The 26,694-nt window shown below is 48.0% G+C and overlaps 1 protein-coding gene and 1 long non-coding RNA gene across 2 annotated transcripts in view; one reads left to right on the top strand and one right to left on the bottom strand.

The window, feature by feature from the left end:
* The window catches only part of LOC116937388 (pre-mRNA-splicing factor syf2), a 56,896-nt gene extending 38,733 nt beyond the window's left edge, over positions 1-18,163 (bottom strand). Inside the window, exons 1-2 of the mRNA XM_076058419.1 lie at positions 18,063-18,163; positions 6,472-6,549 (exon numbers count right to left, since the gene is read on the bottom strand). Of these exons, the coding sequence (XP_075914534.1) occupies positions 6,472-6,549; positions 18,063-18,083 (99 nt within the window). The 5' untranslated portion in view covers positions 18,084-18,163. The remainder of the gene's footprint in view (positions 1-6,471; positions 6,550-18,062) is intronic.
* Positions 18,164-18,745: 582 nt separating this feature from the next.
* LOC142908142 (uncharacterized) lies at positions 18,746-26,191 on the top strand. Its single transcript, XR_012931618.1, has 2 exons — positions 18,746-18,959; positions 25,985-26,191. It is a non-coding gene; the product is annotated as an uncharacterized LOC142908142 (long non-coding RNA).
* Positions 26,192-26,694: the final 503 nt, after the last annotated feature.

Raw genomic sequence — 26,694 nt, 5'->3', positions numbered from 1 at the left:
CACACTCTCACACTCTCACACTCTCACACACTCTCACACACTCACTCACACACATACACACACACACTCACTATCTCTCACTCTCTCACTCACCTACTCACTCACACTCACTCTCACACTCTCACTCACACACTCTCACACTCTCTCTCTCACTATCACACACTCACACACACTCACACACACTCACACACACTCACACACACTCACACACACTAACACACACTCACACATACACACACTCACTCACTCTCACACTCTCACACACTCTCACACATACACACTCACTCACTCACACACTCACTCACTCTCACACTCTCACACTCTCACTATCTCTCTCACTCACACTCTCTCTCACTCACCCGTCTGAGGTGCAGCTCTCTCAGCTTCTTGAGTCTCTCTCTCACACTCACACACTCACTCACACTCTCACACACTCTCACACACTCTCACACACTCACTCACACACTCTCACACACACTCACACACTCACACACACTATATCTCTCACACTCTCACACTCTCTCTCACTCATCCGTCTGAGGTGCAGCTCTCTCAGCTTCTTGAGTCTCTCTCTCACTCACTCACTCACTCTCACACTCACTATCTCACTCACACACACACTCACACACTCACACACACACACACTCTCACTCACACACACACACTCACACATACACACACACTCACACTCTCACACTCACTCACACACACACACTCACTCTCACACTCTCTTACTCTCTCTTACTCTCTCTCACACACACTCACACTCTCACACACACACACAATCTCTCACTATCACTATCTCACACACTCACACTCACACACTCTCACACTCACTCTCACTCACTCACACTCTCTCTCTCACTATCACACACTCACACTCTCACACACTCACACACACAATCTCTATCACACACTCACTCACTCTCTCACTCACTCACACACACACTCTCACACTCACTCTCACTCACTCACACTCTCTCTCTCACTATCACACACTCACACACACACTCACACACACACACTCACTCTCACTCACTCACACTCTCTCTCTCACTATCACACACTCACACACACTCACACACACTCTCACACACTCTCACACACACTCTCACACTCTCACACACACACTCACACACACACTCACACACACTCACACACTCACACACTCACTCACACACACACTCACTCACACACTCACACACTCACACACTCTCTCTCTCTCACTATCACACACTCACACACTCTCTCACACTCTCTCACACTCTCTCACACTCTCTCACACACACTCTCACACACACACACTCACTCTCAGACTCACACACTCACTCACTCACACTCTCACACTCACACACACTCTCACACTCACTCACAGACACTCTCACACTCACTCACTATCTCACACTCTCTCACACTCTCACACTCTCTCAGACTCTCACACACACTCTCACTATCTCACTCACACACACTCTCACTCACACTCTCTCTCTCTCACTCACACTCACTCACTCACACTCACTCACTCACACTCTCTCTCTCTCACTCACACTATCGCACTCACACTCACTCACTCACACTATCCCTCACTCACACTCACACACACACTCACACACACTCACACACACACACACACTCATACACTCACTCTCACTCTCTCTCACACTCTCACTCACTCACACACTCACACACACACTCTCACACTCAGACACACACTCACACTCTCTCACACTTACACACACTCACATACACTCACACACTCACACACTCACTCACACACTCACACTCACACACTCACACACTCTCACACTCTCACACTCTCACACTCTCACACACTCTCACACACTCACTCACACACATACACACACACACTCACTATCTCTCACTCTCTCACTCACACACACTCACTCACACTCACTCTCACACTCTCACTCACACACTCTCACACTCTCTCTCTCACTATCACACACTCACACACACTCACACACACTCACACACACTCACACACACTAACACACACTCACACATACACACACTCACTCACTCTCACACTCTCACACACTCTCACACATACACACTCACTCACTCACACACTCACTCACTCTCACACTCTCACACACTCACTATCTCTCTCACTCACACTCTCTCTCACTCACCCGTCTGAGGTGCAGCTCTCTCAGCTTCTTGAGTCTCTCTCTCACTCACTCACACACTCTCACACACACACACACTCTCACACACTCACACACACTCTCTCACTCACTCTCACTCACACACTCAATCACTCACCCACTAACTCACTCACTCACCCACTCACTCACCTACTCACTCACTCACCCACTCACTCACTCACCTACTCACTCACTCACCTACTCACTCACACACACACTCACACTCACTCACACTCTCTCTCACTCTCTCTCTCACCCGTCTGAGGTGCAGCTCTCTCAGCTTCTTGAGTCTCTCTCTCACACTCACTCACTCACACACACACTATCACACACACTCTCACACACTCACTCACTCTCACACACACTCTCACACACTCTCACACTCTCTCACACACACTCTCTCACTCACACTCTCTCACACACTCTCACTCACTCACACTCTCTCACTATCACACACTCACTCACACACTCTCACACACACTATCACACTCTCACTCACTCACACTCTCTCTCACTCACACACTCACTCTCACTAACTCTCACACACTCACACACTCACTCACACACACACTCTCACACTCTCTCACACACACTCTCTCACTCACACTCTCTCACACACTCTCACTCACTCACACTCTCTCACTATCACACACTCACTCACACACTCTCACACACACTCACACACACACACACACACACTCACACACTCACACACTCACTCACACACTCACTCACTCACACACACACACTCTCACTCTCACTATCTCTCACTCTCTCACTCACACACACTCACACACTATCTCTCACTCTCACACACACTATCACACACACTATCACACTCTCACTATCTCTCTCACACTCTCTCTCTCACTCACTCACTCGTCTGAGGTGCAGCTCTCTCAGCTTCTTGAGTCTCTCTCTCTCACTCTCTCACACACACACACACTATCACACACACTCTCACACACACTCACACACACACTCACTCACTCTCACACACACTCTCACACTCACTCTCACACACACTCTCACACTCACTCTCACACACACTCTCACACTCTCTCACTCTCACTCACTCACACACACTCTCTCACTCACACTCTCTCACACACTCACTCTCACTCACCTACTCACTCACACTCTCTCACTCACCCGTCTGAGGTGCAGCTCTCTCAGCTTCTTGAGTCTCTCTCTCACTCTCACTCACTCTCTCACACACACACACTCACTCACACACACACTATCACACACACTCTCACACACTCACTCACTCTCACACACACTCTCACACACTCTCACACTCTCTCACACACACTCTCTCACTCACACTCTCTCACACACTCTCACTCACTCACACTCTCTCACTATCACACACTCACTCACACACTCTCACACACTCTCACTCACTCACACTCTCTCACTATCACACACTCACTCACACACTCTCACACACACTCACACACACACACTCACACACTCACTCACTCACACACACACACACTCACTCTCACTATCTCTCACTCTCTCACTCACACACACTCACACACTATCACTCACTCTCACACACACTATCACACTCTCACTATCTCTCTCACACTCTCTCACTCACTCACTCGTCTGAGGTGCAGCTCTCTCAGCTTCTTGAGTCTCTCTCTCTCACTCTCACACACTCACACACACTCTCACACACACTCACACACACACTCTCACACACACTCTCACACTCACTCTCACACACACTCTCACACTCTCTCACTCTCACTCACTCACACACACTCTCTCACTCACACTCTCTCACTCTCTCACTCACACTCTCTCACACACACACTCTCACTCACCTACTCACTCACAGACACTCTCTCACTCACCCGTCTGAGGTGCAGCTCTCTCAGCTTCTTGAGTCTCTCTCTCACTCACACACTCTCACACACACTCACTCACTCACTCTCACACTCTCTTACTCTCTCTTACTCTCTCTCACACTCACTCTCACACTATCACTCACTATCACACACACACTCACTCTCTCACTCACTCACTCACACACACTCACTCACTCTCACTAACTCTCACACACACTCTCTCACTCACACTCTCTCACTCACTCACTCTCACACTCTCTTAATCTCTCTTACTCTCTCTCACACACACTCTCACACACACTCACACACTCACACACACACTCACACACTCACACACACTCACTCACTCTCACACACTCACTCACTCACACACACTCTCACACACACTCTCACACACACTCTCACACTCTCACACATACACACTCACTCACTCACACACTCACTCTCACACACTCACACTCTCACTCACTCACACACACACACTCACACTCTCACTCTCTCACTCTCACTCACTCACACACTCACACACACACACTCACTCACACACCCACCCACCCACTCACCCACTCACCCACCCACTCACCCACCCACTCACCCACTCACTCACACACTCACACACACTCTCACTCACTATCTCTCTCACACACTCTCTCTCTCTCTCACTCTCTCACTCACCCGTCTGAGGTGCAGCTCTCTCAGCTTCTTGAGTCTCTCTCTCTCACTCACACACTCACTCACTCACACTCACACTCTCTCACACTCTCACACATACACACTCACTCTCACACACTCACACACACACAATCTCTCACTATCACTCACTCACTCTCTCACTCACTCACTCACACACACTCACTCACTCTCACTAACTCTCACACACTCACACTCTCTCACTCACACTCTCTCACTCACTAACTCTCACACACTATCACACTCTCTCACTCACACTCTCTCACTCACTCACTCTCACTCACACACTCTCACACACTCACTCAAACTCACACACACACTCACTCTCAGACTCACACACTCACACACACTCACTCACTCACTCTCTCACTCACTCACTCACACACACACACTCACACACACACACTCACTCTCACTCACTCACACTCTCTCTCTCACTATCACACACTCACACACACACACACACTCTCACACTCACTCTCACTCACTCACACACTCACACACACTATCACACACTCACACACACTATCACTCACTATCTCTCTCACTCACTCACACTCTCTCACTCACCCGTCTGAGGTGCAGCTCTCTCAGCTTCTTGAGTCTCTCTCTCACTCTCACACACTCACTCACACACTCTCTCACACTCTCACACATACACACTCACTCTCACACTCACTCACTCACACACACACTCTCACACACTCACACACACTCACTCACTCTCTCTCACACACACACTCAATCACTCACCCACTAACTCACTCACTCACCCACTCACTCACTCACCTACTCACTCACTCACTCACCTACTCACTCACTCACTCACCTACTCACTCACACACTCACCCACTCACTCACTCACTCACCTACTCACTCACTCACTCACCTACTCACTCACAGACACTCTCACACTCACTCACTCACCCACTCACTCACTCACCTACTCACTCACTCACTCACCTACTCACTCACTCACTCACCCACTCACTCACACACTCACCCACTCACTCACTCACCTACTCACTCACTCACTCACCTACTCACTCACACACTCACCCACTCACTCACTCACCTACTCACTCACTCACTCACCTACTCACTCACAGACACTCTCACACTCACTCACTCACCCACTCACTCACTCACCTACTCACTCACTCACTCACCTACTCACTCACTCACTCACCCACTCACTCACACACTCACCCACTCACTCACTCACCTACTCACTCACTCACTCACCTACTCACTCACACACTCACCCACTCACTCACTCACCTACTCACTCACTCACTCACCTACTCACTCACAGACACTCTCACACTCACTCACTCACCCACTCACTCACTCACCTACTCACTCACTCACTCACCTACTCACTCACTCACTCACCCACTCACTCACACACTCACCCACTCACTCACTCACCTACTCACTCACTCACTCACCTACTCACTCACACACTCACCCACTCACTCACTCACCTACTCACTCACTCACTCACCTACTCACTCACAGACACTCTCACACTCACTCACTCACCCACTCACTCACTCACCTACTCACTCACTCACTCACCTACTCACTCACTCACTCACCCACTCACTCACACACTCACCCACTCACTCACTCACCTACTCACTCACTCACTCACCTACTCACTCACACACTCACCCACTCACTCACTCACCTACTCACTCACTCACTCACCTACTCACTCACAGACACTCTCACACTCACTCACTCACCCGTCTGAGGTGCAGCTCTCTCAGCTTCTTGAGTCTCTCCGACCTCTTATCACAGGCGTCTCCAGAGACACACGGAGCCTGTTGGAGACACGTGGGGCGAGACACAGAGAGACACAGTGAGACACACAGTGAGACACAGTGAGAGACACAGTGAGAGACACACAGTGAGACACACACAGTGGGACACAGAGAGACACACAGTGAGACACACAGTGAGACACACAGTGAGACACACAGTGAGACACACAGTGAGAGACACAGAGACACACAGAGAGACACAGTGAGACACACAGTGAGAGACACAGTGAGAGACAGAGACACACACAGAGAGACACACGGAGCCTGGCAGACACACACAGAGAGACACACAGTGAGAGAGACACAGTGAGAGACACAGAGACACACACAGAGAGACACACGGAGCCTGTTGGAGACACACAGAGAGACACACAGTGAGAGAGACACAGTGAGAGACACAGAGACACACACAGTGAGAGACACACAGTGAGACACACACAGAGACACAGAGACACACACAGAGAGACACACAGTGAGACACAGAGAGACACAGAGAGACACACAGTGAGAGACACACAGTGAGAGAGACACAGTGAGACACACAGTGAGACACACAGTGAGAGACACAGAGACACACACAGAGAGACACACAGTGAGAGAGACACAGTGAGACACACAGTGAGACACACAGTGAGAGAGACACAGTGAGACACACAGTGAGAGACACACAGTGAGACACACAGTGAGACACACAGTGAGAGAGACACAGTGAGACACACAGTGAGACACACAGTGAGAGACACACAGTGAGACACACAGAGACACACACAGTGAGAGAGACACAGTGAGACACACAGTGAGAGACACAGAGACACACACAGAGAGACACACGGAGCCTGGCGGACACATACAGAGAGACACACAGTGAGAGAGACACAGTGAGAGACACAGTGAGAGACACAGAGACACACAGTGAGACACACAGTGAGAGAGACACAGTGAGACACACAGAGACACACACAGTGAGAGAGACACAGTGAGACACACAGTGAGAGACACAGAGACACACACAGAGAGAGAGACACAGTGAGACACACAGTGAGAGACACACAGTGAGAGAGACACAGTGAGAGACACAGAGACACACACAGTGAGAGAGACACAGTGAGACACACAGAGACACACACAGTGAGACACACACAGTGAGACACACACAGAGACACAGAGACACACACAGAGAGACACACAGTGAGACACACAGTGAGACACACAGTGAGACACACAGTGAGACACACAGTGAGAGAGACACAGAGACACACAGTGAGAGACACAGAGACACACAGTGAGACACACAGAGAGACACAGAGAGACACACAGTGAGAGAGACACAAAGAGACACACACAGTGAGACACACAGAGACACACAGAGACACACAGAGACACACAGTGAGACACACACAGAGACACAGAGACACACACAGAGAGACACACAGTGAGACACAGAGAGACACAGAGAGACACACAGTGAGAGACACACAGTGAGAGAGACACAGTGAGACACACAGTGAGACACACAGTGAGAGACACAGTGAGAGACACAGAGACACACACAGAGAGACACACAGTGAGAGAGACACAGTGAGACACACAGTGAGACACACAGTGAGAGAGACACAGTGAGACACACAGTGAGAGACACACAGTGAGACACACAGTGAGACACACAGTGAGAGAGACACAGTGAGAGACACAGAGACACACACAGTGAGAGAGACACAGTGAGACACACAGAGACACACACAGTGAGACACACACAGTGAGACACACACAGAGACACAGAGACACACAGTGAGACACACACAGTGAGACACACACAGAGACACACACAGAGACACACACAGAGAGACACAGAGAGAGACACAGAGTGAGACACAGTGAGAGACACAGAGACACACACAGTGAGACACACACAGTGAGACACACACAGAGACACAGAGACACACACAGAGAGACACACGGAGCCTGGCGGAGACACGGGGCGAGACACAGAGACACACAGTGAGACACACAGTGAGAGACACACAGTGAGAGACACACAGTGAGAGAGACACAGAGAGACACAGAGACACACACAGAGAGACACACACAGTGACACACACAGAGAGACACACAGTGAGAGAGACACAGTGAGACACACAGTGAGAGACACAGAGACACACACAGAGAGACACACGGAGCCTGGCAGACACACGGGGCGAGACACAGAGACACACAGAGACACACAGTGAGACACACAGTGAGACACACAGTGAGACACAGAGAGACAGAGAGACACACGGAGCCTGGCAGACACACGGGGCGAGACACACAGAGACACACACAGAGACACACAGAGAGAGACACAGAGACACACACAGTGAGACACACAGTGAGACACACAGTGAGACACACAGTGAGACACAGAGAGACAGAGAGACACACGGAGCCTGGCAGACACACGGGGCGAGACACACAGAGACACACACAGAGACACACAGAGAGAGACACAGAGACACACACAGTGAGACACACAGTGAGACACACAGTGAGACACACAGTGAGACACACAGTGAGACACAGAGAGACAGAGAGACACACGGAGCCTGGCAGACACACGGGGCGAGACACACAGAGACACACACAGAGACACACAGAGAGAGACACAGAGACACACACAGTGAGACACACAGTGAGACACACAGTGAGACACAGAGAGACAGAGAGACACACGGAGCCTGGCAGACACACGGGGCGAGACACACAGAGACACACACAGAGACACACAGAGAGAGACACAGAGACACACACAGTGAGACACACAGTGAGACACAGAGACACACAGTGAGACACAGTGAGACACACAGTGAGACACACAGTGAGACACACAGTGAGACACACAGTGAGACAGAGAGACACACAGTGAGAGAGACACAGAAACACACAGTGAGAGACACACAGTGAGACACACAGAGACACACAGTGAGACACACAGAGACACACAGTGAGAGACACACAGTGAGACACACAGAGACACACAGTGAGACACACAGAGACACACAGAGAGACACAGTGAGACAGAGAGACACAGAGACACAGTGAGAGACACAGTGCCACAGATATACAGTGAGAGACACAGTGAGAGACAGAGAGACACAGATACACAGTGAGAGACACAGTGAGACAGAGAGACACAGTGACACAGAGAGACACGGTGAGACAGAGAGACACAGTGAGACAGAGAGACACAGAGACACAGTGAGAGACACAGTGCCACAGATACACAGAGAGAGACACAGTGAGACACAGAGAGACACAGAGACACAGTGAGAGACACAGTGAGAGACACAGTGACACAGAGAGAGACACGGGGAGAGACAGTGCCACAGATACACACAGAGAGACACAGTGAGACAGAGACACAGTGAGACACACCGTGCCACAGATACACACAGAGAGACACAGTGAGACAGAGACACAGTGAGAGACACCGTGCCACAGATACACACAGAGAGACACAGTGAGACAGAGACACAGTGAGAGACACCGTGCCACAGATACACACAGAGAGACACAGGGAGAGACACAGTGAGAGACACCGTGCCACAGACATACACACAGTGAGACAGAGAGACACGGTGACACAGAGAGAGACACAGTGAGACAGAGAGAGACACAGTGACACAGAGAGAGAGACACAGTGAGACAGAGAGAGACACAGTGAGACAGAGAGACACGGTGACACAGAGAGACACGGTGACACAGAGAGACACGGTGAGACAGAGAGACACAGAGAGACAGAGAGACACGGTGAGACACACAGAGAGACACGGTGAGACAGAGAGACACGGTGACACAGAGAGAGACACGGTGAGACACACAGAGAGACACGGTGACACAGAGAGACACAGAGAGACAGAGAGACACGGTGACACAGAGAGACACGGTGACACAGTGAGACACGGTGACACAGTGAGACAGAGAGACACAGTGACACAGAGAGACACAGTGAGACAGAGAGACACAGTGAGACAGAGACACAGTGAGACAGAGAGACACAGTGAGACAGAGAGACACAGTGAGACAGAGAGACACAGTGAGACAGAGACACAGTGAGACAGAGAGACACAGTGAGACAGAGAGACACAGTGAGACAGAGACACGGTGAGACAGAGAGAGACACAGTGAGACAGAGAGACACAGTGAGACAGAGAGACACGGTGAGACAGAGACACGGTGAGACACAGGGAGAGACACTGCCACAGATACACACACAGAGAGAGACACAGATACAGAGAGACACACAGAGAGACACAGTGAGACAGAGACACAGTGAGAGACACAGTGCCACAGATACACAGAGAGAGACACGGTGAGACAGAGAGAGACAGTGCCACAGATACACAGAGAGAGAGAGACACAGTGAGACAGAGACACAGTGAGAGACACAGTGCCACAGATACACAGAGAGAGACACAGTGAGACACAGAGAGACACAGTGAGACAGAGAGACACGGTGAGACACAGTGAGAGACACGGTGACACAGAGAGACACGGTGAGACACAGGGAGAGACACAGTGCCACAGACACACACACACACAGAGAGAGACACAGAGACACAGAGAGACACGGTGAGACAGAGAGACACGGTGACACAGTGAGAGACACAGTGACACAGATACACACAGAGAGACACAGTGAGACAGAGAGACACAGAGAGACACAGTGCCACAGATACACACAGAGAGACACAGTGAGACAGAGACACAGAGAGACACAGAGAGACACAGTGCCACAGATACACACAGAGAGACACAGTGAGACAGAGAGACACAGTGAGACACAGGGAGAGACACAGGGAGACACACAGTGAGAGACACAGTGACACAGAGAGAGACACGGGGAGAGACAGTGCCACAGATACACACAGAGAGACACAGTGAGACAGAGAGAGACACAGAGACACAGAGAGACACGGTGAGACAGAGAGAGACACGGTGACACAGAGAGACACGGTGAGACAGAGAGAGACACAGTGACACAGAGAGACACGGTGAGACACACAGAGAGACACGGTGAGACAGAGAGACACAGAGAGACAGAGAGACACGGTGACACAGAGAGACACGGTGACACAGTGAGACAGAGAGACACAGTGACACAGATACACACAGAGAGACACAGTGAGACAGAGAGACACAGTGAGACACAGGGAGAGACACAGGGAGACACACAGTGAGAGACACAGTGACACAGAGAGAGACACGGGGAGAGACAGTGCCACAGATACACACAGAGAGACACAGTGAGACAGAGAGAGACACAGAGACACAGAGAGACACGGTGAGACAGAGAGAGACACGGTGACACAGAGAGACACGGTGAGACAGAGAGAGACACAGTGACACAGAGAGACACGGTGAGACACAGGGAGAGACACAGTGCCACAGACACACACACACACACAGAGAGACACAGAGACACAGAGAGACACGGTGAGACAGAGAGACACGGTGACACAGTGAGAGACACAGTGACACTGATACACAGTGAGAGACACAGGGAGAGACACAGTGAGAGACACAGTGACACAGAGAGAGACACGGGGAGAGACAGTGCCACAGATACACACAGAGAGACACAGTGAGACAGAGATACACAGTGAGAGACACGGTGACACAGAGAGACACGGTGAGACAGAGACACGGTGAGACACGGGGAGAGACACAGTACCACAGATACACACAGAGAGACACAGTGAGACAGAGAGACACAGTGAGACAGAGAGACACAGTGAGACAGAGAGACACAGTGAGACACAGAGAGAGAGACACAGTGAGAGACAGAGAGACAGAGAGAGAGACACGGGGAGAGACACAGTGCCACAGATATACAGAGAGAGAGACACGGTGAGACAGAGAGACACAGTGAGACAGAGAGACACAGAGAGAGACACGGTGAGACACAGAGAGACACGGTGAGACAGAGAGAGACACAGTGAGAGACACAGTGAGAGACACAGTGAGACACAGAGAGAGACACGGTGAGACAGAGAGAGACACAGTGAGAGACACAGTGAGACACAGAGAGACACAGTGACACAGAGAGAGACACAGTGAGAGACACAGTGAGACACAGAGAGACACGGTGAGACAGAGAGAGACACAGTGAGAGACACAGTGAGAGACACAGTGAGACACAGAGAGAGACACGGTGAGACAGAGAGAGACACAGTGAGAGACACAGTGAGACACAGAGAGACACAGTGACACAGAGAGAGACACAGTGAGAGACACAGTGAGACACAGAGAGACACGGTGAGACAGAGAGACACAGTGAGAGACACAGTGACACAGAGAGAGACACGGGGAGAGACACAGTGCCACAGATACACACACACACACACAGAGAGACACAGAGACACAGACAACGAGGCGATAGACGAGGCCACGTGGACCTCTGTGAAGCGATTTCCCTAATTCTGACAAACCCCGCTCCACACAACACGTGGACGCCCGTTCGCTCCCCCGTGTCGCCTGTCAAATTGAGGGTAACCTGTTGTCAATGTCTCCCCTCCCGTTCAAATAGTTCACAGTTCATGGTTTCATTCATGTTGGTCTAGCCCTGTGAGCCATTCGCCTCTTGAATCGGGTGCAACAGCAACAAACTAAAAAACGTGAACAAGAGAAACATCTTAAAGCGATTACGTGTTGACTGTGCAAAACAGAAAATACAGGGGGAAAAATTATCAAGATATTCCTGAAATAGCTCCGCGTACACCAACTCTGTGTGCAAAAATCCCAGTGGGATGCAAGTCTAAATAACAACAACAACAACAACCACAAGACAACTTAGATTAAGGCCATCAGTCTAACTCCGTTACTACAACAACAACCACAAGACAACTTTAGATTAAGGCCATCAGTCTAACTCCGTTACTACAACAAGACAACTTAGATTAAGGCCATCAGTCTAACTCCGTTACTACAACAACAACAACCACAAGACAACTTAGATTAAGGCCATCAGTCTAACTCTGTACTACAACAACCACAAGACAACTTAGATTAAGGCCATCAGTCTAACTCCGTTACTACAACAACAACCACAAGACAACTTAATTTAAGGCCATCAGTCTAACTCCGTTACTACAACAACAACAACAAGACAACTTAGATTAAGGCCATCAGTCTAACTCCGTTACTACAACAACAACCACAAGACAACTTAGATTAAGGCCATCAGTCTAACTCCGTTACTACAACAACAACAACCACAAGACAACTTAGATTAAGGCCATCAGTCTAACTCCGTTACTACAATAACAACCACAAGACAACTTTAGATTAAGGCCATCAGTCTAACTCCGTTACTACAACAACAAGACAACTTTAGATTAAGGCCATCAGTCTAACTCCGTTACTACAACAACAACAACCACAATACAACTTAGATTAAGGCCATCAGTCTAACTCCGTTACTACAACAACAACCACAAGACCACTTAGATTAAGGCCATCAGTCTAACTCCGTTACTACAACAACAACCACAAGACAACTTAGATTAAGGCCATCAGTCTAACTCCGTTACTACAACAACAACCACAAGACAACTTAGATTAAGGCCATCAGTCTAACTCCGTTACTACAACAACAACAACCACAACAAGACAACTTTAGATTAAGGCCGTCAGTCTAACTCCGTTACTACAACAACAACCACATGACAACTTAGATTAAGGCCATCAGTCTAACTCCGTTACTACAACAACAACAACCACAAGACAACTTAGATTAAGGCCATCAGGCTAACTCCATTACTACAACAACAACCACAAGACAACTTAGATTAAGGCCATCAGTCTAACTCCGTTACTACAACAACAACCACAACAAGACAACTTAGATTAAGGCCATCAGTCTAACTCCGTTACTACTACAACAACAACAACAACCACAAGACAACTTAGATTAAGGCCATCAGTCTAACTCCGTTACTACAACAACAACCACAAGACAACTTAGATTAAGGCCATCAGTCTAACTCCGTTACTACAACAACAACAACCACAAGACAACTTAGATTAAGGCCATCAGTCTAACTCCGTTACTACAACAACAACCACCACAAGACAACTTAGATTAAGACCATCAGTCTAACTCCGTTACTACAACAACAACCACAATACAACTTAGATTAAGGCCATCAGTCTAACTCCGTTACTACAACAACCACAAGACAACTTAGATTAAGGCCATCAGTCTAACTCCGTACTACAACAACAACAACAAGACAACTTAGATTAAGGCCATCAGTCTAACTCCGTTACTACAACAACCACCACAAGACAACTTTAGATTAAGGCCATCAGTCTAACTCTGTACTACAACAACAACCACAAGACAACTTAGATTAAGGCCATCAGTCTAACTCCATTACTACAACAACAACCACAAGACAACTTAGATTAAGGCCATCAGTCTAACTCCGTTACTACAACAACAACAAGACAACTTAGATTAAGGCCATCAGGCTAACTCCGTTACTACAACAACAACCACAAGACAAATTAGATTAAGGCCATCAGTCTAACTCCGTTACTACAACAACAACAACAACAACCACAAGACAACTTAGATTAAGGCCATCAGTCTAACTCCGTTACTACAACAACCACAACAAGACAACTTAGATTAAGGCCATCAGTCTAATTCCGTACTACAACAACCACAAGACAACTTCGATTAAGGCCGTCAGTCTAACTCCGTTACTACAACAACAACCACAAGACAACTTAGATTAAGGCCATCAGTCTAACTCCGTACTACAACAACCACAAGACAACTTAGATTAAGGCCATCAGTCTAACTCCGTTACTACAACAACCACAACAAGACAACTTAGATTAAGGCCATCAGTCTAACTCCGTTACTACAACAACAACCACAAGACAACTTAGATTAAGGCCATCAGTCTAACTCCGTTACTACAACAACAACCACAAGACAACTTAGATTAAGGCCATCAGTCTAACTCCGTTACTACAACAACAACCACAAGACAACTTTAGATTAAGGCCGTCAGTCTAACTCCGTTACTACAACAACAACCACAAGACAACTTAGATTAAGGCCATCAGTCTAACTCCGTTACTACAACAACAACAACCACAAGACAACTTAGATTAAGGCCATCAGTCTAACTCCGTTACTACAACAACAACCACAAGACAACTAAGATTAAGGCCTTCAGTCTAACTCCGTTACTACAACAACAACCACAAGACAACTTTAGATTAAGGCCATCAGTCTAACTCCGTTACTACAACAACAACAAGACAACTTAGATTAAGGCCATCAGTCTAACTCCGTTACTACAACAACAACCACAAGACAACTTAGATTAAGGCCATCAGTCTAACTCTGTACTACAACAACAACCACAAGACAACTTAGATTAAGGCCATCAGTCTAACTCCGTTACTACAACAACCACAAGACAACTTAGATTAAGGCCATCAGTCTAACTCCGTTACTACAACAACAACAACCACAAGACAACTTAGATTAAGGCCATCAGTCTAACTCCGTTACTACAACAACAACAACCACAAGACAACTTAGATTAAGGCCATCAGTCTAACTCCATTACTACAACAACAACAAGACAACTAAGATTAAGGCCATCAGTCTAACTCCGTTACTACAACAACAACCACAAGACAACTAAGATTAAGGCCATCAGTCTAACTCCGTTACTACAACAACAACCACAAGACAACTAAGATTAAGGCCATCAGTCTAACTCCATTACTACAACAACAACAAGACAACTAAGATTAAGGCCATCAGTCTAACTCTGTACTACAACAACAACCACAACAAGACAACTTAGATTAAGGCCATCAGTCTAACTCCGTTACTACAACAACAACCACAAGACAAATTAGATTAAGGCCATCAGTCTAACTCCGTTACTACAACAACAACAACCAGAAGACAACTTAGATTAAGGCCATCAGTCTAACTCCGTTACTACAACAACAACCACAAGACAACTTAGATTAAGGCCATCAGTCTAACTCCGTTACTACAACAACAACAACCACAAGACAACTAAGATTAAGGCCATCAGTCTAACTCCGTTACTACAACAACAACCACAAGACAACTTAGATTAAGGCCATCAGTCTAACTCCGTTACTACAACAACAACAACCACAAGACAACTTAGATTAAGGCCATCAGTCTAACTCCGTTACTACAACAACAACAACCACAAGACAACTTAGATTAAGGCCATCAGTCTAACTCCGTTACTACAACAACAACAACCACAAGACAACTTAGATTAAGGCCATCAGGCTAACTCCGTTACTACAACAACAACAACCACAAGACAACTTAGATTAAGGCCATCAGTCTAACTCCATCACTACAACAACAACCACAAGACAACTTAGATTAAGGCCATCAGTCTAACTCCGTTACTACAACAACAACAACCACAAGACAACTTTAGATTAAGGCCATCAGTCTAACTCCGTTACTACAACAACCACAAGACAACTTAGATTAAGGCCATCAGTCTAACTCCGTTACTACAACAACAACAACCACAAGACAACTTAGATTAAGGCCATCAGTCTAAACTCCGTTACTACAACAACAACCACAACAAGACAACTTTAGATTAAGGCCATCAGTCTAACTCCGTTACTACAACAACAACCACAAGACAACTTTAGATTAAGGCCATCAGTCTAACTCCGTTACTACAACAACAACAAGACAACTTAGATTAAGGCCATCAGGCTAACTCCATTACTACAACAACAACAACCACAAGACAACTTAGATTAAGGCCATCAGTCTAACTCCGTTACTACAACCACAAGACAACTTAGATTAAGGCCATCAGTCTAACTCCGTTACTACAACAACAACAACCACAAGACAACTTAGATTAAAGCCATCAGTCTAACTCCGTTACTACAACAACTACAACCACAAGACAACTTAGATTAATGCCATCAGTCTAACTCCGTTACTACAACAACAACCACAAGACAACTTAGATTAAGGCCATCAGTTTAACTCCGTTACTACAACAACCACAAGACAACTTAGATTAAGGCCATCAGTCTAACTCCGTTACTACAACAACAACCACAAGACAACTTAGATTAAGGCCATCAGTCTAACTCCGTTACTACAACAACAACAACAACCACAAGACAACTAAGATTAGGCTATCAGTCTAACAATAAACTAACATAAATAAATTATAACACCAAAATCTAGAGCCATAATTCTAGGCCACTGAATTAGCAGTGGGCAGCTATAGGGTTGTACACAACTCAGAGCTCTAAGAGCAGTTTTGAGTGAAGATCTCATATAGCTGGCCTAAAAATAAAAACTCGAATCGCCCCCCAACACAGCCAACCCCCCGACAGGGGTGAGAAAAAAAACGCCGAGGGATTTGAAGTTTTAAAAAAAATTAAAAATTTAATTCACAAATCCGCCGAAAACGAACCTCGCTCGCCATGGACGCCATCTTTGGTGGGGGGGTTGGGGGTGATGACGGAAGTGACGTCGCGGGCGGCCGCGGTATGCTAATGAGGGGGTTGGGTGACGTCACGCGCGGTTATGGTAATGAGGCACCCGGGGAAAGTTCCTTCCCCCACCCCCCCCTCTCGACCCCTGGGACCCCCCCCGCTCTCGCCGCTGCGCGCGGAGGATGACGTCACGGCCGCGTGTGGAGGGCCCAATAATGTGGATGACGGCACATCCGTGTGTGGAGAGCCAATTGTGTGGATGACGTCACGGCCGCGCGAGAGAGCGAATTATATAGATGACGTCACGGCCACGTGAGGAATAAATAAATAACGTGGATGACGTCACGTCCACGTGCGGAGCGCAAAATGATGTGGATGACGTCACGGCCGCGTGCGGAGAGTAAAATGATGTAGATGACATCACGGCCGCGTGCGGAGAGTAAAATGATGTGGATGACGGCACAGCCGCGTGCGGAGAGCGAATGATGTAGATGACGTCACGATCACGTGCGTTGCGAATCATTCGATGACGTCAGAGTTAGTTTAATTTTCCCTGGCGACATTGTGCTTGATGACGTCAGAGCGGTTTCCTTTCCCTGAAGACGCCTTGTGTGATGACGCGCGCACGCATGGGGAAGCCAACGAGCGTGACGACGTCACCACGCTCGGAAATCTGTGTTACGTGACGACGTCACCACGCACGGAAAGCCCCGCCCCCACCCGAGCACGAAGACGTCACCACGCGCGGGAAGCCCAGCTCGTGCGTGATGACATCACCACGCACGAGAAGCCCCTCCCCCTATCGTGCGTGATGACGTCACCGCGCACGGTCACGCCCCCGGATAAAGGAAGCTGGAAACACAGCGAAGATCTTGGTGAGGAGATTTGAAATCTCAAATTTTTTTATTTAAATTTTTAACGACTTCTTACAGTAACGAGCTGCAATTATTACGTCTTAAATCATCGTCGTCATCATCATTTTAGTAATTATCAGTATCCTCATGATCATAATCATTATAATCACAACCACATTATCACAATCATCATTATCACTATCATCATAATCACAATCATAATCACCATCATGATCACAATCATAATAATAGTGGCGTAGCATTGCACTCACCCGTATCTGGGCTTCCCTTAGGTAGACTCAGCCTGATGGTGGTGGTGATGGTGGTGGTGATTGTGGTGGTGATTGTGGTGATGGTGATTGTGGTGATTGTGGTGGTGATGGTGGTGGTGATGGTGATTGTGGTGGTGATGGTGGTGGTGATGGTGGTGATGGTGGTGGTGATGGTGGTGGTGATGGTGGTGGTGATGATGGTGATTGTGATGGTGGTGGTGATGGTGGTGGTGATGGTGGTGGTGATGATGGTGATGGTGGTGATGGTGGTGGTGGTGATGGTGGTGGTGGTGATGGTGGTGGTGGTGATGGTGGTGGTGATGGTGGTGGTGATGGTGGTGGTGGTGATGGTGGTGGTGGTGATTGTGGTGGTGGTGGTGGTGATGGTGGTGATGGTGGTGGTGATGGTGGTGGTGGTGATGGTGGTGGTGGTGATGGTGGTGGTGATGGTGGTGATGGTGATGGTGGTGGTGATGGTGGTGGTGATGGTGGTGGTGGTGATGGTGGTGATGGTGATGGTGGTGATAGTGGTGGTGATTGTGGTGGTGATGGTGGTGATGGTGGTGATGGTGGTGGTGATGGTGGTGGTGGTGGTGATGGTGGTGGTGGTGATGGTGGTGGTGATGGTGGTGGTGATGGTGGTGGTGATGGTGATGGTGGTGATGATGGTGATGGCCACCCACCCCTCTCTCTGTGTGTGGTGACAACACTGCCCCTGGTAGACTTCATAGACGCTGCTGCTGCTACTCGCCACTACGAACAGCACTTGGCCCTGCAGTCTGTTAGAGGCTACACGGGGGATCTTTGTCTTTTTGTTTGTATGTGTGTGTGTCAGTGTGTGTGGTGTGTGTCAGAGGTGGGGCCTTACCATCAGCCCCACCAAAACTAAGCACCTGCCTGGGTATTTTGTACCATCGGACACTCCACCCCCACAACTCCCAATTGGTGATGGGGCAGTTGTGGAGAGAGTGGAGAGTTTCCCATACCTGGGCAGTGTGCTTATGACTGGCTCCAGTTTAACAGCAGAGGTCTCACTCCGAATCAGTCGAGCGGCAATATCTTTTCATCGGTTGCGTAACGCTGTGTGGAAGCTACCTGGTCTGTCGCTCCGCACTAAGCTTCAGGTCTTCTCGGCCACGGTCATTCCCTCCCTTCTCTACGCTTGCGAAACTTGGACCCCCCTAATGGAACATCTTCGCCGGTTAGAAACATTTAGGCTGACCTGCCTACGATCCATCCTGGGTTTAACCAGACTGGATTGTGTGAGGAGCTCACAAATCCTTGAAAGATCTGGGCAGGGTCCCATCGGTGAGCTCCTCCGGCAGGCAAGGCTGCGATGGCTGGGTCATGTAGCCCGCATGCCCAGCCACCGCATGCCGAAACAGCTTTTGTTTGGCCGGATTGAGGGGGCTAAGCGGGCGCGGCACGGGCTAGAGAAGAGATGGAGTGATGTGGTACAGGAGGACGTGGAGCTGAGTGGACTTGCCGATGACTGGTACCAGCGGTGTCAAGATCGGCCTCTGTGGAGGAGGCTCGTGAAGGATGCTACTGGGCAGTTGCAGGCAGTCGCCCTCCAACAACAACGGAGGGCGGAGGAGCGACGCTCACAACAATGAGCGGAGCGCCGGGTGGCTAAAGCACATCAGATGGCACAGTAGGGGGCACAGGTGGTGCATCAGCCAGTCATCTCAGTCAGTCGACCCGTGGCACCTGGGTCTGCCCAGTGACCTCCTGCCAGCGGGCGTTCGACACTTCACGTGGCCTCAAGGTGCACATGGCCTGGCACAAGCGTCGTAGTGACGTCACCGCCACTTAGTGGCGAATGGGGGTTGTTGTTGTGTCAGTGTGAGTGTGTGGTGTGTTGTATGGATGCGCCGATGCCAGAACAGCATGTTGCTAGTTACCAGCCCATGGGCTGCACAAAACTCTTAACAGCCTCCTACCGTTGTTATTGAGCTGATCTGGCCCATGCCCTCCAATCACTCCAGACCAGGTGCCAGCATCATGACCAACTCGGGCATTGAAGTCACCCAACAACAAGATGACTCTATCCCGAGGGGCCACTTTAGCCAGCACCTGTGACAGGAGGTCATAGAAGGCATCTGACTCATCGGCCTTGCCTGCATCCATCCACGGATGTTTGTCTTCGGTGGGGGCATAAGTAACCACGACCACCATTCCTCGCCTCCGGTTGATGGGAAGGCGAGCCCAAAGTAGCCTGGGGCTTACAGCTTCCCACCGGTGTGTCGAAGAGTGAATCCACAACATTTACAATGTTTGAGTCCGACGTTTCGCTGGTGAATACATCCAGCATCAGGAACAACAACAACAAAAAGTGTCACGTTGACAAAAGACGCAAACTAGTTCACTACTTTAGCCCACACACCGGTGTGTCGAAGAGTGAATCCACAACATTTACAATGTTTGAGCATGACGTTTCGCTGGTGAATACATCCAGCATCAGCAACAACAACAAAAATTGGTCACGTTGACAAAAGACGCAAACTAGTTCACTACTTTAGCCACACACCGGTGTGTCGAAGAGTGAATCCACAACATTTACAATGTTTTAGCACGACGTTTCGCTGGTAAATACATCCAGCATCAGCAACAACAACAAAAAGTGTCACGTTGACAAAAGACACAAACTAGTTCACTACTTTAGCCACACACCGGTGTGTCGAAGAGTGAATCCACAACATTTACAATGTTTGAGTATGCCGTTTCGCTGGTAAATACATCCAGCATCAGCAACAACAAAAGACACAAACTAGTTCACTACTTTAGCCACACACCGGTGTGTCGAAGAGTGAATCCACAACATTTACAATGTTTTAGCACGACGTTTCGCTGGTAAATACATCCAGCATCAGCAACAACAACAAAAATTGGTCACGTTGACAAAAGACGCAAAATAGTTAACTACTTTAGCCCACCGGTGTGTCGAAGAGTGAATCCACAACATTTACAATGTTTGAGCGTGACGTTTCGCTGGTAAATACATCCAGCATCAGCAACAACAAAAGACACAAACTAGTTCACTACTTTAGCCACACACCGGTGTGTTGAAGAGTGAATCCACAACATTTACAATGTTTGAGTCATAGTGCTGTGCCGTTTCGCTGGTAAATACATCCAGCATCAGCAACAACAACAACAAAAATTGGTCACGTTGACAAAAGACGCAAAATAGTTCACTACTTTAGCCCACCGGTGTGTCGAAGAGTGAATCCACAACATTTACAATGTTTGAGTACGGCGTTTCGCTGGTAAATACATCCAGCATCAGCAACAACAAAAGACGCAAACTAGTTCACTACTTTAGCCACACACCGGTGTGTTGAAGAGTGAATCCACAACATTTACAATGTTTGAGCATGACGTTTCGCTGGTAAATACATCCAGCATCAGCAACAACAAAAGACACAAACTAGTTCACTACTTTAGCCCACCGGTGTGTCGAAGAGTGAATCCACAACATTTACAATGTTTGAGTGCGACGTTTCTCTGGTAAATACATCCAGCATCAGCAACAACAACAAAAATTGGTCACGTTGACAAAAGACGCGAGATGGTTCATTACTTTAGCCACACACCGGTGTGTCGAAGAGTGAATCCACAACATTTACAATGTTTGAGTATGCCGGTTCGCTGGTAAATACATCCAGCATCAGCAACAACAAAAGACACAAACTAGTTCACTACTTTAGCCACATACCGGTGTGTCGAAGAGTGAATCCACAACATTTACAATGTTTGAGAGCGACGTTTCGCTGGTGAATACATCCAGCATCAGCAACAACAACAACAAAAATTGGTCACGTTGACAAAAGACGCAAAATAGTTCACTACTTTAGCCCACCGGTGTGTCGAAGAGTGAATCCACAACATTTACAATGTTTGAGCACGGCGTTTCGCTGGTAAATACATCCAGCATCAGCAACAACAAAAGACGCAAACTAGTTCACTACTTTAGCCACACACCGGTGTGTCGAAGAGTGAATCCACAACATTTACAATGTTCGAGTCATGGTGCTGTGCCGTTTCGCTGGTAAATACATCCAGCATCAGCAACAACAAAAGACACAAACTAGTTCACCACTTTAGCCCACCGGTGTGTCGAAGAGTGAATCCACAACATTTACAATGTTTGAGCACGACGTTTCGCTGGTAAATACATCCAGCATCAGCAATAACAAAAGACGCAAACTAGTTCACTACTTTAGCCACACACCGGTGTGTCGAAGAGTGAATCCACAACATTTACAATGTTTGAGCGCGACGTTTCTCTGGTAAATACATCCAGCATCAGCAACAACAACAAAAATTGGTCACGTTGACAAAAGACGCAAACTAGTTCACTACTTTAGCCACACACCGGTGTGTCGAAGAGTGAATCCACAACATTTACAATGTTTGAGTGCAACGTTTCGCTGGTGAATATATCCAGCATCAGCAACAACAAAAGACGCAAACTAGTTCACTACTTTAGCCACACACCGGTGTGTCGAAGAGTGAATCCACAACATTTACAATGTTTGAGAGCGACGTTTCGCTGGTAAATACATCCAGCATCAGCAATAACAAAAGACACAAACTAGTTCACTACTTTAGCCCACCGGTGTGTCGAAGAGTGAATCCACAACATTTACAATGTTTTAGCACGACGTTTCGCTGGTGAATACATCCAGCATCAGCAACAACAACAACAAAAAGTGTCACGTTGACAAAAGACACAAACTAGTTCACTACTTTAGCCCACCGGTGTGTTGAAGAGTGAATCCACAACATTTACAATGTTTGAGTCCGACGTTTCGCTAGTAAATACATCCAGCATCAGCAACAACAAAAGACGCGAGATGGTTCGCTACTTTAGCCACACACCGGTGTGTCGAAGAGTGAATCCACAACATTTACAATGTTTGAGCACGACATTTCGCTAGTAAATACATCCAGCATCAGCAACAACAAAAGACACAAACTAGTTCACTACTTTAGCCCACACACCGGTGTGTTGAAGAGTGAATCCACAACATTTACAATGTTTGAGTCCGACGTTTCGCTGGTAAATACATCCAGCATCAGCAACAACAAAAGACACAAACTAGTTCACTACTTTAGCCACACACCGGTGTGTCGAAGAGTGAATCCACAACATTTACAATGTTTGAGTCCGACGTTTCGCTGGTAAATACATCCAGCATCAGCAACAACAACAACAAAAATTGGTCACGTTGACAAAAGACGCAAACTAGTTCACTACTTTAGCCCACCGGTGTGTCGAAGAGTGAATCCACAACATTTACAATGTTTGAGTATGCCGTTTCGCTGGTAAATACATCCAGCATCAGCAACAACAACAACAACAAAAAGTGTCACGTTGACAAAAGACGCAAACTAGTTCACTACTTTAGCCACACACCGGTGTGTCGAAGAGTGAATCCACAACATTTACAATGTTTGAGTATGCCGGTTCGCTGGTAAATACATCCAGCATCAGCAACAACAAAAGACACAAACTAGTTCACTACTTTAGCCACACACCGGTGTGTCGAAGAGTGAATCCACAACATTTACAATGTTTTAGCACGACGTTTCGCTGGTAAATACATCCAGCATCATCGTCGTCGGGCAATCCGCCGGAATGGCAAATCCCTCTCCGCTCGCTCCCCGGGTTTTACGTGTATATACATGTAGCGGCAACAGGGTGACGTAATCACTTAACTCATACCTACGTGCTAAACAAACATCTGACTGTTTTTGTTTACACGTGTATATTTACGCCCGTTATTGGTGGCGAATCAGCCGTGCGTGCGATGACGCGATGGCCCGCTAGCCTGTCGTGATTTGGTGCCTGGGAACCCACCCGTGTCATTGTGGGCGGTGTCTGTGTGTGTGTGTGCGTGGTTGGCACTTTGGGCCCGGTTTTTTTTCTCTATCTCTCTCTATCTCTCTCTCTTGTCTCTCTCTTGTCTCTGTCTCTTGTCTCTCTCTTGTCTCTCTCTTGTCTCTCTCTCTCTCTTATCTCTCTCTTGTCTCTCTCTTGTCTCTCTCTTGTCTCTCTCTTATCTCTCTCTTGTCTCTCTCTTGTCTCTCTCTCTTGTCTCTCTCTTGTCTCTCTCTTGTCTCTCTCTCTTGTCTCTCTCTTGTCTCTCTCTTGTCTCTCTCTTATCTCTCTCTTGTCTCTCTCTTGTCTCTCTCTTGTCTCTGTCTTGTCTCTCTCTTGTCTCTCTCTCTTGTCTCTCTCTTATCTCTGTCTTATCTCTCTTGTCTCTCTCTTGTCTCTCTTGTCTCTCTCTTGTCTCTCTCTCTCTTATCTCTCTCTTGTCTCTCTCTTGTCTCTCTCTTATCTCTCTCTTGTCTCTCTCTCTTATCTCTCTCTTGTCTCTCTCTTGTCTCTCTCTTGTCTCTCTCTTATCTCTCTCTTGTCTCTCTCTCTTGTCTCTCTCTTGTCTCTCTCTTGTCTCTCTCTTGACTCTCTCATGTCTCTCTCTTGTCTCTCTCTTGTCTCTCTCTTGTCTCTCTCTTGTCTCTCTCTTGTCTCTCTCTCTTGTCTCTCTCTCTTGTCTCTCTCTTGTCTCTCTCTTGTCTCTCTCTTAGCTCTCCCTTATCTCTCTCTTGTCTCTCTCTCTTGTCTCTCTCTTAGCTCTCTCTTGTCTCTCTCTCTTGTCTCTCTCTCTCTATCTCTCTCTTATCTCTCTCTTATCTCTCTCTTGTCTCTCTTGTCTCTCTCTCTCTTGTCTCTCTCTCTCTATCTCTCTCTCCCCGCTGCAGGTTCTAATTGCGGGAGAGGTCCCTCGATGATTTTGTACGCCTGTGTTGACGGCGGCGGGTTGGGGGGGTTCCACCGTGGACGGGGTCGCCGGCCTTCAGCGCGGATTTTGGGTGTGGGCTTAGCCCGTTGACGACGCTCCAAATTGTCTCAGCGGAACCGCCCAGGGCATTTTTGCTACTGGGTAATAAATGATTTTCAAAGTGAAAGTCTCTTGTCTCTGTCTCTCTTGTCTCTCTGTCTTGTGTCTCTCTCTCTTGTCTCTCTTGTGTCTCTGTCTTGTCTCTGTCTTGTCTCTCTCTTGTCTCTCTCTCTCTTGTGTCTCTGTCTTGTCTCTGTCTTGTGTCTCTGTCTTGTCTCTGTCTTGTGTCTCTGTCTTGTCTCTCTCTTGTGTCTCTCTCTTATCTCTCTCTTGTCTCTCTCTTGTGTCTCTGTCTTGTCTCTCTCTTGTCTCTCTGTCTTGCCTCTCTCTTGGCTCTCTCTTGTCTCAATCTTGTCTCTCTCTTGTCTCTCTCTTGTCTCTCTCTCTTGTCTCTCTCTTGTCTCTCTCTTGTCTCTCTCTCTAGTGTCTCTCTCTTGTCTCTCTCTTGTCTCTCTCTCTTGTCTCTCTCTTGTCTCTCTCTCTTGTGTCTCTCTTGTCTCTCTCTTGTCTCTCTCTTGTCTCTCTCTTGTCTCTCTCTCTTATCTCTCTCTTGTCTCTCTCTCTTGTCTC

Source organism: Petromyzon marinus (genome assembly GCF_048934315.1).
Source record: "Petromyzon marinus isolate PM22_M1 ecotype Great Lakes invasive population chromosome 73 unlocalized genomic scaffold, UKy_Petmar_22M1.pri1.0 chr73_unloc.4, whole genome shotgun sequence".
NCBI classification, from domain to species: domain Eukaryota; kingdom Metazoa; phylum Chordata; class Hyperoartia; order Petromyzontiformes; family Petromyzontidae; genus Petromyzon; species Petromyzon marinus.
Note: the sequence above shows the minus strand (reverse complement) of the source record. Positions and strands in the feature narration are given on the sequence as shown.